The sequence below is a fragment of the Scleropages formosus genome, chromosome 12 (genome assembly GCF_900964775.1).
Source record: "Scleropages formosus chromosome 12, fSclFor1.1, whole genome shotgun sequence".
Taxonomy (NCBI): domain Eukaryota; kingdom Metazoa; phylum Chordata; class Actinopteri; order Osteoglossiformes; family Osteoglossidae; genus Scleropages; species Scleropages formosus.
Genome location: NC_041817.1, coordinates 21,903,144 through 21,921,110, shown reverse-complemented (window position 1 = coordinate 21,921,110; position 17,967 = coordinate 21,903,144). Strand labels below are relative to the sequence as shown.

The 17,967-nt window shown below is 42.1% G+C and overlaps 1 protein-coding gene across 1 annotated transcript; it reads left to right on the top strand.

Annotated features, from left to right (window-relative positions):
- Positions 1-493: 493 nt before the first annotated feature.
- Positions 494-17,749, top strand: LOC108930017 (ranBP2-like and GRIP domain-containing protein 4). Its single transcript, XM_018745005.2, has 28 exons — positions 494-693; positions 1,040-1,107; positions 1,207-1,318; positions 2,224-2,376; positions 2,518-2,748; positions 3,369-3,511; positions 4,091-4,286; positions 4,610-4,910; positions 5,041-5,222; positions 5,406-5,587; positions 5,939-6,062; positions 6,410-6,571; positions 6,717-6,854; positions 6,951-7,082; positions 7,393-7,578; positions 7,688-7,771; positions 7,946-8,087; positions 8,177-8,271; positions 8,418-12,717; positions 14,419-14,631; positions 14,763-14,849; positions 14,927-15,120; positions 15,281-15,476; positions 15,672-15,761; positions 15,871-16,031; positions 16,315-16,588; positions 16,820-17,154; positions 17,280-17,749. Exons 1-28 carry the CDS (start codon positions 622-624, stop codon positions 17,583-17,585), a joined length of 8,859 nt encoding a protein of 2,952 aa, XP_018600521.2. The 5' UTR covers positions 494-621; the 3' UTR covers positions 17,586-17,749.
- Positions 17,750-17,967: the final 218 nt, after the last annotated feature.

Sequence of the window (17,967 nt, the reverse complement as noted above, 5' to 3'; positions counted from 1 at the left end):
CCGAGAAATTGTCTTTAAAGCACCTTGGGGTGATGCATCAGTAAGTTGCCAAAAATTTAAAAATTTTTTCACTTCAGGAACCAATTGAAAAAGCGTCAATTAGCCCACAAGAGAAAGTTCGTACTGGTGGTTTTTTTCTCCGACTTGTTTGCTTCGCTACCATCCTTAATTGGTCAAATTATTAGGTAACAGGGATATGTTAATAAACTCATGAAAACATTTTGTAGAGATATATTAAGTAAGGTTTCCACGGGAGACAACTTAAAACTGCCGTTACTTTACCGAGTCACTGCGGCGCATTCAATTGAGCCGGCACTAGCCGGATGATAGGCGTCTTCGGAATCCTGTCGGAGCCAATAGCAGCTAACTCAATGCCTACGTAATTATCCCTCTGACACCCATTGGTGGTCAAGTCTGCGCGGGTGGAGTTTGAGCATTTCGAGTCTGCGCGGATGGAGTTTGAGCATTTCGAGTCTGCGCAGTGCAGCTTGGATCCTGTTCTTTCCAAAATGGCAGGATAAGTCGCTGGGTTTGTTTCGTTACTTTTTCTCGTGCTGCCGGTGCTTTGTCGAAAACCTCCAGAAACACAGAAGTTAAGGCGGGAGCCGGGAGTTCAGAGCCATGCCGCGGACGAAGGCCGAGGTTGAGCGCTACATCGCCGCGGTATACAGTGGCTCTCCTTCCCTGAAGGAGGTGCGTGGAGAGCCGTTGGCGGTGGGCGTCTCTGGACGAGGCCTGGCTGGGTTCGGCGCTCGCTGCCACACTGCTTTGGCCAGAGGGGAAAAACGCATTGATTTCTATCATTTTGAAAATTCCGAATTTTACTTTAGTCAGCGACAGCGTTCGTACAGTACAGACAGAGTATGCTGCGGTGTGCTACACAAAAAATTCACAGAATGGAAAAAGTTGCTGTGTGAAAACACAACAACTTCACAGCCGACCCTGGCTTCTTGATTGAAAGTTTAATACAAAGATGAAAGAAGGTGTAAATGCATTTTTAACGTGTTTATTACGTTGTTGTCTCTGCTTACACTTACAGAAACCAGTCAAAGGCTTCCTGTTTGCAAAACTTTACTATGAAGCCGGTGAATATGAGCTTGCAAAGAAGTAAGTCGTGTGACCAGGATCTGTTTTTATGCTCATTAAATTAATTTTGCTGCTGCTGTTGCCGTGCAATCTGCATTATTATTTGTTATGTCTCTTCAGACACGTGTCAGCGTATTTGACAGTGCATGAGAGGGACCCGAAAGCACACAAGTTCCTTGGACAGCTCTATGAGAGAGAGGGGGACATCAACAAGGCGGTGGGCTGCTATAAGGTGCGAGAGGCCTTGTTTCGATCAATGCTTTACTTTATACCACACAGACGCAGTGGCTGAAAACAGAGGGACCTTTTGCTAAAAGTCCTCATTTTCTAGTGAGGACGGCAGGTAGTATAGTCTTATGGTTGTTGTCATCTTGTAAACTAAAGGATACTGGTTTGAAACCCCCACCATGATTGAGGTACTCACCTAGAATTGATAATAGTTAAAAATTATCCAACCCTATATATGATGCAAATCATTGATGGTTCATTTATCCAAAGTTCTGTCCCCTTGGACAGTGGAATTGGCTAAAATTTTTTTTTTTTTTTTTTTTAAATAATTGACTGTATGTAGTCTTTATTTTTTCATATTCTGGTATGTATCATCAGTGTCTTTTAACATTTTAAAGTTGAGGTCCTGTTTATAATAGACACTAAATCTTAAATTATTAATGGTAATGTTATACATATTTCTGCATGTGTGTTTTGATACCAGTGGAAAGCAGTGCTGACGTTTGAATTATACGGCAAGTTATTGCCATTTAAAATGTTTGTTTTTTGTATTAATTCTTTTGTATTTTATGGATTGAGTTATAGCGCAACATCTAAGAGAGCATGTAAAATTGAAAGGAAATATTGTGTGTGTTAACATTTCTCTGGTGTGTAAAAGGATGTGATTGGACAAAAGTGTCAGCTAAATAGTACATAGTCATTGTATGTTATATTGTACAAAAGTGTTTACTTAATTAAATGTGTAAATGTAGTGTAATAGTGGTTACAACCTTTAAGATTGTGAATCAGACAAATGTTGATGTTAGTGGCCAGTTCACAACTGTTCCATTTTGTTCAGAGTTTTGCTTTGTTGAGGTATGTTAGGTCATAGTCTGTTTACCTCTGTTTCTCTCCGCTTGTACCCTGAAGCGCTCTGTGGACCTGAATCCTGCCCAAAGAGACCTGGTTCTGAAGGTGGCTGAACTGCTGTGTGGCTTGCTGGAAAGGGATGGCAGGGCAGAGTTCTGGGTGGAGAAGGCAGCAAAACTGCATCCGGGCAGCCCTGCCATCTACAATCTGAAGGTCAGGTCATCTCCATAATGTGTGAATGATATAGGTTTTTAAGTGTGCTTGTGATGACTAAGGGTATTTAATTAAAATAATAGATTTTGACCTTCCTGTTTCTCTTATTTGGTTTTGCTTCTCTCCCTTCCCACCCTTCAGGAGAAACTGTTCAGTTCTCAAGGGCAGCAAGGATGGAACCAGCTTTTTGACCTGCTGCAGTCAGAGCTGCAGATGCGTCCTGACAATGCTCATGTCAACGTGAAGTTGGTGCAGCTGTATCGCGATGCTGGGCGTTTGGAAGAGGCGGTGGACCATTGCCTAGCTATGGAGAAGAAAGGACTCCTTCGCTGCAGTATGGAATGGTACTCCACTGTGGTCCAAACCTTCCAGGTCTGACAAATTCTTTGTCCTTCTCAGTCTAAAAACAGTCTCATTGCTAGAAAGTAATATTTTACAGGGGCAGCTAATAGCATAGTTAGAGCCACTGCCTTTAGATCTGAAGATTGCGTGTTTGAATCCTACCTACTGCAATGCACTTACCCTAAATTGTTCAAATTAAAATTACTCAGCTGTATAAATTGTTAAATAATTGTAGGTAGTGAAACTGTAAGTCCTTCTGGAGAAAAACATCTGCTAAATGTCTCTTGGTGAATAAGGTGTGTGGGTTGATAACACTACAGAGTATCCTTTGGAAGTCGCTTTGGAGAAAACCATCAGCTAAAATAAATTTTGTAAATGCTTCACGTGATTATTTTAGCAGAGTTAAAGATACACATAAATGGTGGGCATTTGTGAATTGGCAGAATGTGGAATATGCCCAGAAAAGGTTGTGCTGTTTTTGGGGGGAAAAAAAATCAGCATCTTTTTTTCATTAAGGTGAAGCAAGTGGAGAATGTTCAATCACTGTTGTGATTAAAGATGCTAATATTTAATCCATCATTATTCCCATGATAGCAAACGATGGAGAGGCATGTACATTTAGCAATGTGATTTTACGTTCTTATTTGTAGGAATACTTGGCCCAGCCCAGTGTGCTGTCCAATGACAAGTTGTCCCCCAAGCTGAAGCGAGAGCTGCTTCTGGCCCAGTGCAGTGTACTGAGGCTCACGCTGTCTAACGGAGGAGTGCAGCAAAGTGTAGAGGCTCTACGGAGGTAGGACATCTACTGATTTCAGCTGACAGAGCAGTTTAAGATATGCTGAATTGTATCATCATAGCAGCATGGTGACAGCTGACAGTGACATTGACTCGCATCTCTGTGGATTTGGACATGGTTTCAAATCAGCTGGAGTGTGTGTGGAGTTTACATGCTTTCTTTCCGGTATTCTGATTTTGTTATACAGCCCAAAGATGAGTGTGTAATGAGTTTAATTGCCCTGAGATGGACTGTTGTCTCATCTGGGACACACCCTACTTCACACCACATGCTTCCAGAACATGGTCCGGACCACCGCTAAACTGAATTACTGATTACTGACAGTGATTGCAGTACTGAATGCATGAGTATTTCTTCATGCCAATTACCTTATAAAATATGTAGATCATGTTATTTAAAATGTTAGAAGTGTATAAAAATCTTAAGGAACTTTTGTAGAGAATCTGCTGTGCTAGTGTGAATGCACAGGTTTGTTTGCTTACTTTCCAGCATTCACAAGTAGATCCCTTTGATTTTTGCTGTGTATGAGAGAGAACAGCCTTCACTTAGTCTGTCAGTCACTGCTGTGTCATTTAGATTTGACGGTGCCCTCCAGTCAATGAAGAGGGAATTGGGATGCACTACAGATGAGCTGCTGGAGGCCATTTCAGAGCTGCGGGGTCACCTGTACCTGCACGCTGGAACGCTGCTGCTGAAGATGGCGCTTGAAAAAGTAGTACAGTGGAGGGATGTGATGGATCTGGCTGCCCTCTGCTACTTGATAGCCTACCAGGTGAGGCCTCCAGCTGCCCTTACAATGTGGATTTATTACTTCCCCTTCTAATGTAATGGTATATTAATACATATCACACCTGCAAATCTTGGTTACCTTATTAGCTCAATGTAATTCAATGAAATTGCAAAACAGTTTGCAATGTAAAGAGGGTCAAGTTTAATTGTGTAGTTTAACAGTTTAATACATTTGTCACAAGGCATTGCAGTTCATTCTATTTCGCAAGGTTATTCTCAAGTTTTTATGGTTTTTGTAAGTTAAATTATTTAAATCTGAGATTTCATTTGCAATGAAGAAGAGCACATTCTGACCTCATTGCCCAGGTTCCAAAGCCGAAGGCTAAACCCTTCAAAGGAGATAAGGCTGCACACCAGCTGTTGGATCTCCTGGCATACGATCGCAAGAGCCAGTCAGGCCACATGCTGCTCAACCTGAGCTGGGACAGTGAACACTTTCTGAAGGATATTGTGGAGAAACTTGGCAACCCAGTTGGGCAGGAGACCCTGGTGGAGGAACTCTTTGGACCCCAGTTGACCACTAGCCCTTCCTTCATCAGCAGTGATGACATCCGGAGCTTGGGCACCCAGGCTCCAGAGCTGGATGATCTAGCAAAGTGGGACAGCGGTAAGCTGGGAAAGAAAGTTCAACACTTCGTGTTGCATCTTGCTACATGCCTCTACCTAAATTTTGAGTAGAGCACATAACAAATCCCTAGCTTTTTATGTTCCCTGTTAAACTCATCCTGGTTCTTCAGGTGCAATCATGCTATATGCGGGGAACTTGCAGCACCTGGTCTGGCTCAGCCTGCAGTGGACACTCTTGGGCAACAGACCTGCCTTTAAGGACTGGCTGAAGAAGCTGTTCCCCCGACTCCCCCTGGAGACCACAAAGCTGGACACGAGTGCTCCCGAGTCAATCTGCCTTCTTGATCTTGAGGTGAAACTTCACATCTTACATGTTGTTACAGTCCAGTCTGTCACTTATGCTGCTATTCTTGCTTTTAATGGTTCAAGTATCTGACTATAATGTGCTTAATTTCTGATCGAGACTTTAAATGATTATTAATAGCAGTTAAGACTATACAAAACCATTTGTATCTTTCTGTGCTCTGTTGTACAGGTATTCTTGTGTGGTGTTGCATTTACCAGTCAAACTCAGCTGCAGGAAGCATCCAGTATTGCAGGCAGCTCCAGACTGCAAGAGCCCAGGTGTTTGCCCTTACAAATCATTAAGCTGCTGTCCACAGAGAGACAGAGGGAGTGGTGGGATGCAATCTACAGCCTGATCTACAAAAAAGCAGCGTGAGTCCCTTTGCAACTGTGGTCTAAACTTTTAATTTCGTGATGGAAGACACTGAAAATATTTCCTATTGTATGTTATTGCATAGTATACAGTGGAATCTCTGCAATACCATATTTATGTACTTCAGAATCGTGGTTTCTTGGTTTCTGTTCATTATGAATAACCAGTAAACTTCAGAATTTAGATTTGGCCTTCAGTTGGTAATACAATTTTATTACATATTATTTTCATACATAGCACATGGCAAGTTATAGTTGTAGGTAGTTCTGTTGAAGAAATAATAATGCTGAAGTTCGGCATGCCATAACTATGCCTGAAATTTTGCAGAAACGGTGTGTTGTTTTTTGCAGGCCAGGGACATCCGCAAAATTGCGGATGACAGTCCAGCATAGCTTGGGCACCCTCAGAGGAGGAGAGAAGCATGGTCTGCAGGCAGCATTGATCGTACACTGGGCACAACACCTCACCGAAATGGTATACCTGCCACTACGTTTATGCCACAATCTCCATTGGATGTTAGAAGCAGTTTTTATTGGATTTCACAATGTAGAATAATTTATACATATCGAATACAGTAATAGTGGAACATTCCAACAGTACCTCCTTGGTTTTATGACTTGTAAGGCTCTAGGTTTTTTGCCTGTAGACAGGGCTAAATATAAATTCAGATAATGATATTACAGACCAATCGTAGACTGGCCTTTCCTCTGGCCAACAGCCAGTGGAGTATTAAATTTCTTGATTTCAGGCAGCGTTATTCCGTGAAAGGTATTGCTAAACATTGAATCTGCTGATACGGCTACTCTCACCTGTTTTCTCAGAGTGATAGGCTGAGCTCCTATTCTGAAAAGAAAGACTACATCAGTCGCAGCGCGCACTACTGGAACGTTGCTCTGCCCCTCCTTGAGAAAATTAAGAAAAGTCGGAGTATTCCTGCACCCCTTGACCCCTTATTCATGCACTTTCGTACGAAAGAACTAGAGGTAAAATACTGAATTTGTTTTAATTCTGCCACTTTTACTACCCTTGGATTTTGAGTAGCTTTTATGAATGTTGAATCTTGGAGAAGTGAATATAGGGAATTTTTGTCAATTTTTGAGATCTACAGTATGCATCTTTTCCCCTCAGATACCAGCTGTTGGAGCCTTGGAAGAAGAGGCAAAAATAACTTTTGCAACACTGAAGGATATTGAAGGCAGCACAGAAGAGGCAATTGCTATACTTGAGACCCTTGACAGTGTTTCATCTAACTGGCATCTTGCACAGGTCCATTGGATGCATCTGTTTCGATGTATCGTTACCTTTCAAACTGTGATATTGCGGTGCTTTTTGGGGTACTGACAGAAGCTGCTTCCATTTCAGATATTTCACAGGCTTTCTGAAGAAGTTAGCAGCGGCTTGGAAGAAACTGAAGATCGGTGTTTCACATTTCGTCAGAGGTTACGGAAACACTTAACCAAGGTCTATAGGGCCAATGCTGCTGACATCGAGAAGGTCAGAATATGCCTTTTTTTTTTTTTTTTTTTTTGGTACTTTCACTGTAGCTCACAGCACAGATACAATAGTCTTAAGGATGCTGCATTTAATTTGGCATAGTCATACTTATAAGAGGAAAGTGTTTATGAAATCTAAGTAGGTGTTCATTTTGAATACTGGGATACATCAAAACAAATGTAGCCATAAGTACATATATAAAATGCACTACAGAATGTTGTTTGGCAAAAGGGTATCAATGAATGGTTCATATCGGAAAGCACTGTGATAGATGTAGTTTTTAAATATATATTGTATAATTTGTGTTAAGCTGCCGGTATCGATGGAAGAGGTTATCGATCTGCTGAATGAGGTCAACCAGCTGCTTGGGGACAGAGGAGAAAGCTTGGAAGAGGCTAATGATGGTCAGCCTGCAGCCTTCGGCCCTGGTTCACACATCAAATTTTCCACCTCATCGCCAGTCAAAGGTGTTCTTTCACCTTCCAAAAAACCCATGGTATGCTAAATGACTCAGAATGGTTTACAGTCAGTAATTTGCTCTACCTGCCTTGATTGCTAGTGCTTGAAATATTCACAAGTATAATATTACTCTGTTCTTTTTATAGTTCTCACCTAGAACACCCCCATACTGGGCTGAGGACCAGAAGTCTGTACTACAGATGTTATGCCAAAAAATTGAGGCCCTTAAAGTAAGGATAATAGCTTAAAGTCACTAATGAAAGTCATTGTTTCAGATTTTTCAAAATTGACAGTGTACACTTGATATATTTGGGAAAATGCAGTTGTTTTAAGAAATTTATTTGCTGTTGTCGACATGGTTCTACTCCATGTTCATAACATGCTTTGTGGATGTTTTTCTACAGGATGAGGTTCACCACTTAAGGCATAATTCATCTGGGTCCTTGGCACCAGCTCACCACAATGTATATGGTGAAGGATATGCCGCGGAAGCACATCAGGAGCCGTTTCCACCAGCTCAGAGCTTTCATGGTGCTCCGCTTACAGGTGACTTGAATTGATCATTCAGGATTGAAATTTAAAAATGTCTCTTACTGCACGTTTAAGTTTAATCTTAATATTTTTTCTACTTCTAGTGGCTACAACTGGTCCCTCTGTGTATTACAGTCAATCTCCTACTTACAACTCACAGTATCTTCCTCGCACAACTGCAAATGTAACCCCAACAAAGGTATACATTTAGTAGAACCATCCTCTTATTTCTAATAGTAAAAGTATTGCATGTTAGAAATCTTTAGCTGATTGAGCTTGAGACACCAAGTTTAGATTGTGGTGTTGGTGTACCTGTATTGTTGAAAAATGTTTTTCTTTTCTCAGGCCTCAGTTTATGGGATCAGTCGTCTTCCCCCACCACAGCACATCTACACTTACCAGCAGCCAGTGCATACACCACCCCTCCAGACCACACCGGCAGTCATGTATCCCCAAGATCAGGTGTATGGTGCTCCACTGCGTTTTGACCCTCCTGCAGCCAACATGCTCTCACCATATAGTGAGGATTATTACACACATCCTGTTCCTCAGCCCCCTGCTGCCCCTCATCTGCCTGAGCCTGGTTACTTTACCAAACCTTCCTCTGTTTCTGTGCAGCCACCAAAATCTGGTGAGGGGAAGCCTGTTGACTTTGGAAAGATTAGTTTTGGCCACCAAAGCCCGGTTGAGCATCCCAAGGTTCCTAGCTTTGGAACTGGAGCGCTTGCCCAGTCCACACCAGCGGCTGGTTTCAAGTTTAATTCAAATTTCAAATGCAATGATGGGGATTTCACTTTCTCTTCTGCTCAGGTGAAAAATAGTGAGACCTTGCTAGGCCTTCTGACATCTGATATTCCAGTGAGAGCTGAAGGATTTCTGGGAGAAAAGCCTCCAGCTCAAGATAAGACACCTGGTCAAGGTGGAATCTTTAATTTTGGTGGCCAAAGTTCATCTGGGTTTATGTTGTCCGACATCTCACAGAGTGAATACAAACCGAACATGACTGGCAGTAACGAACAGCCGTTTACTTTTTCAAACATCAGCAAGCCAGTTTTTCAGACTGTGGACACAGGAAGTGCTGATAAAGGTGTGGAAAGTGATGACAGCACTCGTGTTGAGGAAGATGAAGATGGCCCTCACTTTGAGCCAATTGTTCCACTGCCTGACAAAGTGGATGTGAGAACTGGAGAAGAGGAGGAGGAGGAAATATTCTGTAGCAGGGCCAAGCTTTTCCGGTTTGAAGGTGAAAGCAAGGAGTGGAAAGAACGAGGCATCGGGAGTGTTAAAATTCTGAGACACAAGATGTCAGGCAAAGTTCGCTTGTTGATGAGGAGGGACCAAGTATTGAAAATCTGTGCCAATCATTATATTACTGCAGATATGGAGCTCAGACCTAATGCTGGCTCTGATAAATCTTGGGTTTGGCATGCTATTGATTATGCAGATGAAATGCCAAAGTCGGAACAGCTGGCCATTCGTTTTAAAACGGCTGATGAAGCAGCCCTTTTCAAGACCAAGTTTGATCAGGCCAAGAAAGAAGTGTCTAAATCTCCCCACAGGCAAGACCAACAAAAAGAGGAAGTTGCTTCTCCAAAAAGTACAGTCTCTCAGACTGTGAACAAGAAGGACATAACATTTGGGGCCCAATTTGCAAAAAAAGATGGCGAATGGGACTGCAGTGTGTGCTCCGTAAGAAATCCTCCTACAGCTGTGTTGTGTCTTGCCTGTCAGAATGCCAACCCAAATGCAAAAACAAAGTCAGAAAGTAAATCAGTTGAATCCAAAGGATTTGTAGTTCCAGCACCTGCAATGGGTGATTTTACATTTCAGTTTGGTAAGGATGTTCAGAAATCCCCAAGCTCAGCTCCCAGTTCACAGGCATTTGCATCATTCGGACAAATACCTACGCCTTTCAAATTTGGAACCGACAGCACTCCAAAACCCTCAGGCTTTGGCACTCAGTTTGCTAAGAAGCCCGGTCAGTGGGATTGTACTGTGTGTGAAGTAAGAAATGAGGCCACTGCAACCCACTGTGCCTCCTGTCAGAATCCTAATCCTTCATGTAAACCTTCAACCAGTGCTGTGGATAAAGCAAAATCAGCAACTAGTTCATCTAATGGTAGCTTTGGTGCTCAGTTTGCTAAGAAGGAAGGGCAGTGGGACTGCGATGTGTGCTTAGTTAGGAACGATGCATCAGCTGTACAGTGCGTCTCGTGCCAGTCTCCTCGTAAAATCCAAATGCCCTCACAAAGTGAATTGGAAGCTAAGTTTGGAAAGAAAGATGGACAATGGGATTGTGATTCCTGCCTTGTTAGAAATGAATCCACATCAAGCCACTGCGTTTCATGTCGAAATCCTAATATAAAAGGGAAAAGCAAAGCTGCGCCAGTAAGCTCTCTCTTTACCTTTGGCCTTAATGGTAAAAGCACATCAAAGCAGCCACCTAGCGTGACCACTAACAGTATGTTTAAATTTGGCCAAAGTGATGAAAAGGGTTCCTCGACAGCCTTTAAATTTGAAGCTCCTTTATCTCAGCCCTCCTCCAGCAGTAGCTTTTCTTTTTCAATTCCAATACCTGCAGGTGGGTTTAAATTCGGGATTCCTACACCTGCAGAAGAAAATCTTCCAATTAAGAGTCAGAAACCTGAAGACAAAGAAAAGGAGACAAAAGCAGATACTGGTACCATTACACCATCTGTGCCATGTGGGGATAAGACTGAGCAAGATGAAACTCCAGGTTTTCTCAGCAAACCTAACATGTTTAGTTTTGCTGATTTGGCCAAATCCTCTGGGGAGTTCCAGTTTGGACAAAAAGACCCTGATTTTAAAGGTTTCTCCCGAGCAGGAGAGCAAGTCTTTGCTTTGAGTCAGCCAACGGAAAAGGGAAATGCCTCCGGTGATCTGGATGAGGAAGATTTGTACAGAACTGATGAGATTGATGACATTCAATTTGAACCTGTGGTCCAAATGCCTGAGAAAGTAGATCTTGTCACAGGTGAGGAGGACGAGGAGGTTCTGTACTGTCAGCGAGTTAAGCTCTTCAGATTTGATGCTGATACGAGTCAGTGGAAAGAGAGAGGTGTTGGAAATCTGAAATTCCTGAAAAACAAAGAAAATGGAAGACTTAGAGTGCTTATGAGGAGAGAACAGGTTCTGAAGGTTTGTGCCAACCACTGGATTACCACCACCATGAATCTGAAGCCCCTCTCTGGATCTGATAAGGCTTGGATGTGGCTTGCCAGTGACTTTTCAGATGGAGAAGCCAAGTTAGAGCAGCTTGCTGCAAAATTTAAAACGCCAGAGTTGGCGGAAGAGTTCAAGCGGAAATTTGAAGAGTGTCAAAGGCTTCTTTTGGACATACCCTTGCAGACGCCTCACAAATTAGTTGACAGTGGAAGAACTGCTCGTCTCATTCAGAAAGCAGAGGAGATGAAGTCTGGCTTAAAAGATTTAAAGTCATTCTTGACTGATGAGAAAACAAAGATGGTTGAAGATGAAAGTCAAGTTAGTAGTACAACTGTTAGCATATCAAATGTGACAAGTTATTCCCATGCAGAAAGCACTGTACCCACACTGGAGTGGGATAACTATGATTTGCAAAAACAACCCCTTTATGACACTTCAGACACATCTGTATTTGCTTCTTCTCCAGCTAGTAAACCTGTTCAGAGAAATTTGTTCCGTTTTGGAGAGTCAACTTCTGGATTCAGTTTTAGTTTTCAGCCTGTTCTCAGCCCATCTAAATCCCCATCAAAACTTAACCAGAGCAGAGTATCTGTTGGCACAGATGAAGAGTCAGAAACAACTCAAGAAGAAGAAAGAGATGGCCAGTACTTTGAACCTGTTGTGCCCTTACCTGATCTAGTGGAGATATCAACTGGTGAGGAAAATGAGCAGGTTGTGTTCTGCCACAGAGCAAAACTGTACCGCTATGATAAAGATACCAATCAGTGGAAGGAAAGAGGTATTGGGGACGTAAAAATCCTCCAGCACTATGACACCAAGCGTGTAAGACTTGTAATGAGACGAGACCAAGTGCTTAAACTCTGTGCAAATCACTGGGTTATCTCCAGTATGAAGTTAGAACCCATGAAAGGTGCTGAGAAGGCATGGGTCTGGAGTGCCTTTGACTTTGCAGAAGGCGAGGGGAGAGTTGAGCACTTAGCAATCCGCTTCAAAGCACAAGAGGTTGCCAATTCGTTTAAAGATGCCTTTGATGAGGCTAAGAATGCACAAAATAACAAGATTCTCAGCACTCCAATTTCATCTAAAGAGACCTCGCCACACGAGACACTTGCTGAGAAGTCCATCACGGTGACATTGAAGGAGACTCCCAAAGAAATCCCTGAGGTGAGCCTGCAGGGTTCCTGCACCCCAGACAGCATGACAGTTTCTGGCCCAGCACACAGTTCAAGCCCTTCAAAACCTGTATTTTTGTCACCAAAATTTGTCTTTGGCTCTGGCTTGGTGCAAAAAATCTTTGAAAGTCCAGAATCTTCTACAGAGAACATTTCTAGCAGGACAAACCAAAAAGACAATACCTCCATTATCTCAAGTTTCAAGGCTTCTGTTAGTAAGTCAGGGAGTCACCATTCTACCGTGACATCAACTTCAACCATGCCTGTGTTCAAAGTTCCAGAGAGAGGTAAGACATTTTTTGAGGATATCAGTTAGTCTATTTACTTAACCTTTGGCATAATGTTTAGAAAAAAGGTGTAGAATTGCTTGGGTGTTCTGAAAAGGCCTTGTTTGTTCTTGGTTGACACAACATGCTGAAAACTGAGGGTTTTTCTGTGTATATATTTCATATGGGACTGTGCTTTGTGAAAATATTAACTTGAATTTTAATCCATTCTGTAAAAGTATAACTAGATAAATTTCTTACCAACCTAATGCAGTGTACTTTTCTGTATTTTCCATTTATTTTACTCTTTATCCAAAGTTGTGACAGGTGCAGGTATTTCATAATGCTCCCTAAATAATATAGACTATTATTCACCAACTTTTTAGGCTTGGATTTTAGGCTTTTCAAAGATAACCCTATGGCTTTTTGGACAAGCACGTCATTCACCCAGTTTGAACCCCGAGGTATCTTGTCACTGCACTGTGTATGCACTATGCCATCTCACTTGAGACTTATCCCCTGGTGGCATTGCTGCCAGGTTTAACATGTTTGTATGGTGTGAAATAAAGTTTGTGCGAGATGCTAACATGTCACATGCTTCATTTCTGGAGATGTGATGGTCTGGCAAGGAGTATGTAGGCTGTTTCTAAGCAGTACCGACTTTGTCTGCTGTAAACTAAACTATTCTGAGGTGGGGATAATGTAGGTACAGTGTGGTGGGGAGAAAAATGCCCATACCTGCATGCAACTATATATTAGTAGTAGTAGTAGTAGTAGTAGTAGTAGTTGTTGTGTTGATGGTAATCATCACCTTAATTTTTTTTTCTAAACTAACTAAAATGTATGGTTTCTATACTAAACAAATCATTTACCTATTTATACAGCTGGGTAATTTTTACTGTGTCAATTCAGGGTAAGTAACTTGGTCAAGGTACAACAGTGGGATTCAAACCTGCTGTGAATTGCAAGGTGAAGGCTCTAACCACCTGCTGCCCCAATTTGTAGAGAGAAGAGTATCTTGAAGATTTTTCAGTGGACTGAAATGGTACATGTGGGATTCGTTTGTCACAAGATATTGCAACTTCAAATTCTATCAGCCTGTTTATTTCTGTGGAAACCTATTGCTAAACTTCTTATACTCCGGAGTCAGAGTGGTTTGCTTTTTCAGCATTAAGAAACCTATTTACATGGGGGTGGAATAACTTTTAATAACCTAGGGATTTTTTTAATATTACAGCTGGTGATAATGCACTTTTTAAGGGAATATTCACACATCACTAAGCCCTCACCCCAGTCCTTGAAAAGAAAGTGTATTATTCCTTTTGGCAAAGCATGTCTTGAATGCAAGGAATGTCATGTGGAACTAACCCAAGACTTACATCTACAAGCTAGCTATCTTGATACTGTGTTGATATTTATTAGGGGTTTGCATTTTTCCCAATGTATTGCTTTCAGTCTTTTTCTTTCCTGAGAAACTTGTTCCTTAATGTTTGTCCTATTACACAAATCTGATCTAATCTGTTTTTGTACATTTAATTACAATATAACATGATGTATTTAGTTTTCAGCCAGTGAGCTCAGCAGAATATTGGTGCTGACATTTTTTTCCTTACAAGTAATGACACAAAATTCTTGGATTTGCACAGCAGGTCAGTCAGCCTTGTGGGGAATTCTGACCTGTTGTTGTTATAAACTACCTAACGTTAGTATTGTACATTCCAGCACCTGAAGCTGCCAGCTCTGTGATCATGGAGAAGGGAGCCTCTGTGCTCTCGGTAGAAGAGGCTCGAGAGCAGTCTGACACAGAGGATGTTCAGGTCACATTTGAGAAAAAGCCCACACCACAGCAAGCTGAACTGGCCCGGAAGTTAAAGCTACCACTCACCTTCTTCTGCTACCAGAATGAGCCGGGCTACAGCAGTGACAGTGAGGATGGTAAAGATCCTCTGCAGCAATTCAGTTTCCGTACCAGGCATTGTGGAACTTGGTCATTAAATTGGTTTCTGCTTGAATTTATGCAGTTTTCATAAAATCATTGTAAAATAAACTGGCAGTGTCTTTTTCAGACGAAGACTTTCAGACTGCTGTCAGAAAACTAAATGGCAAGCTGTATCAAGATCAACCTCAGAGGGGTGCTGCAGCTCACCAAATCAGTAAGAATTACCTAAAAATTACTACCTTCAGATGAATCACTGCTTTTTATTGATTTAATTGATCTATTCATTTGCAGTTACTGTATCACATGGGTCAGAAGAGACGAGTGCAGTTGCCAGGGGGAAGGTACAAACACCAGAAGAGGAGGAGAAAGCTGGTGCCAGTCAATATCCCCTCAGCACCTCAAAGGGCATGGCTGGGGGCACAGACTTGAAGAAAGACCAGACAAAGGGCTGTGACACTGAGGTCCAAAAGGTGCAAGAGTCCTTGGTGAGAAATTTTTCTTGCACCGTTAATCTCTTGGTGTCAGACCTGGTTTATAGTAGTGCAGTATCCATAATGCATATTCCTTTTATATTTGATTTTTTTTTTAAAAGTACATTTATTATTGATGTAATAACCTCATACTTTTTTTCCTTACATGAAACAGAAGGATGATGAAACACCTACTGTATCCAGCAGCACTGATACCAATGTGACAGGAGATGCAGCTGCCGCCTCCACAATAGTACCTGTAATGGAGCCAGATTCCTCCAGTGAAACTCCCCCAGTCTTTGGCTCGCAGGACAGTCACCCCATCGACCTCTCCACTAAGAAAAGTTCAGAGGCTGACTCCACCACTCAAGGTAGATGTAAATAACATTAGGAAATGGTAAATGTAGTGATCTTTGGGACTAGACTTGGAACAAATACATCAAAATAACAGAAAACTGATTTAGAATCCTCTTCCTCCCCCCTTTACCTGAGGCTATTTGGAGGCATTTCTGTTTATTGAAGTAGGTGTATCAAAGTATTTACAAATAGGTCTTTCTTTTCCACAGATACTTTTTCATTTGGCTTTCAAGCAACCGGCGGATTTTCATTTGCAGATTTGGCTAAGAGTGCAGGAGACTTTGCATTTGGAAACAAAGGTTGGTATGCACCATCCATCAGGTGTACTTTTGTATTAAATTTAACATGTAAATGTTTCACATGGACAGTTGCATTGCATGGCTGACATCGCACATGTCTCCCATCTAGATTCAAACTTCACCTGGGCAAATGCAGGAGCTGCTGTGTTCAGCACTGCCACTGTGTCCCAGAATGAAGGAGTGGAAAGGGGCAGTGATGATGATGACGACGATGATGAAGAAACCACCAATGTTGATGTACATTTTGAGCCTATAGTGTCACTGCCAGAGGTATGAGTTCAGTAGCATGAAACATTGTCCTTTTACTTATGTTTTTATCTGGAGGATTCATAATGTAATGTGTCATACCAGTGAGAGAGGGAGGTGACTGGGAATCTGTAAGCCAGTACTTCTGTCAGTTCCTCAACCATTATATGATGCTGCTTTGTTCTTTGTGTTCTGTTACATTTGTAAGTTTTATATTGTATGTAAAATGCACCCCACCACAAATGGATACACATGTAATGTTCTCAGTAGTAAAATGTGATAAGCTGTGAATGAACTTCTTGATAAGGTTGAGACCAAGTCTGGAGAAGAGGACGAAGAGATCCTGTTCAAAGAAAGAACCAAGTTGTATCGCTGGGACCGTGACCTGGGCCAGTGGAAGGAGCGAGGTGTAGGTGACATCAAGATCCTCTATCATCCCCTCAAGAAGTACTACCGTGTGTTGATGCGGCGGGAGCAAGTCCTCAAGGTCTGTGCCAACCACACCATCACCAAGGCCATGGAGCTCAAACCGATGAACATTTCAGCCAATGCTCTGGTGTGGACTGCTACGGACTACTCAGGTAAAAATAAATGGACAAATAAATACTGCTCTTAGCATCTTAAACTTAACAGCCCAGTCAAAAAGACTTATTTTAATAGTATCTAGCCTGCAGCAATAGAGGTGAAAGGCTTTTTTCCATGTGATTTCCACAAAGGGTTCAGCTCTTTCTCAGAATGACTGCAGTAGCTAGATCGAAAACAAATGGACTGAGTATATAAAATACAATATCTTTATTGGATTGTTTCCACAGAGGGAGAGGCAAAAATTGAGCAGCTGGCAGCCAAGTTCAAGACACTGGAGGTGGCAAATGCCTTTAAAAGAAAGTTTGAGGAATGCCAGTGTCTCATATCTCAGGCAAGCAGTTCCCAGGTGTCCCGTGTCCTGGAGCTCTCCAGGGAGAGTAATCCTGTGGTGTACTTCATCATCACTGCTGACAACCAGCCCCTGGGAAAGGTCACCATGGAGCTCTTCGCTAACATTGTGCCCAAGACAGCAGAAAACTTCAGGGCTTTGTGCACGGGAGAGCAGGGCTTTGGGTTCTTGGGATCTGTATTCCATAGGATCATTCCAGGTTTCATGTGCCAGGTGAGCAGCATGTAATGTTTTGGAGTTCTGATGTCTGAATGTTTCAGCTTGCATTGTATCAGGGAAACTCTGTTTTGGACTGGGTCATCTCTCCCTATAATAAAAATATGGCTTATTTTGGTTAGGGTGGAGATATCACAAACCAAGATGGTACTGGAGGAAAGTCCATCTACGGGGACAAGTTTGAGGACGAGAACTTTGACGTGAGGCACACGGGGCCAGGTATCCTGTCCATGGCGAACCGTGGCCGGGACACCAACAGCTCGCAGTTCTTCATCACGCTGAAGAAAACCGAGCATCTCGACTTCAAACATGTTGCCTTTGGCTTTGTGAAAGATGGCATGGATGTTGTGAAACAGATGGGAGTGCTTGGTTCAGAGGGTGGAAAGCCAGCTAAAAAGATTGTTATTGCTGACTGTGGACAGCTTTAGCTACATCTTCATTGTTCCCCTCTGCTTAATTGTGCATTTGAGTTAATTTTCTGTTAATATTCACTTCTCTGTAAAATGAATTGTTTTTAATTAGATGTTTGCATGTTTTCAAAAGGCTGAACTTTTTTGTAACATTGTTCACTCAATAAAGCGCAATGTTTCTATTTTGAGTCTAATGCCTACACTCCTTGAAAAACTTAAGTTATTGCAGTTCTGCTGGAGCTATTGAGTTTAACGAACTTATGGTCAATTCATGTATAGCGCTTTCCTTTACCTAAAGAGTCACAGACTCCAGTCTGTACAACAGATGGAGGTGTAAAGCAGCGCTTAACCATTCTGCGTGCGCATATTTTCCTATGGTTACGGCAGTAGTTTTACTGCC

Coding starts and splice junctions, on each gene's coding strand:
- LOC108930017 (XM_018745005.2), top strand. CDS start 622: ATGCCGCGGACGAAGGCCGAGGTTGAGCGCTACATCGCCGCGGTATAC. Junction 1,108..1,206: donor GAATATGAGCTTGCAAAGAA/GTAAGTCGTGTG, acceptor ATGTCTCTTCAG/ACACGTGTCAGCGTATTTGA. Junction 8,088..8,176: donor TCATGGTGCTCCGCTTACAG/GTGACTTGAATT, acceptor TTCTACTTCTAG/TGGCTACAACTGGTCCCTCT.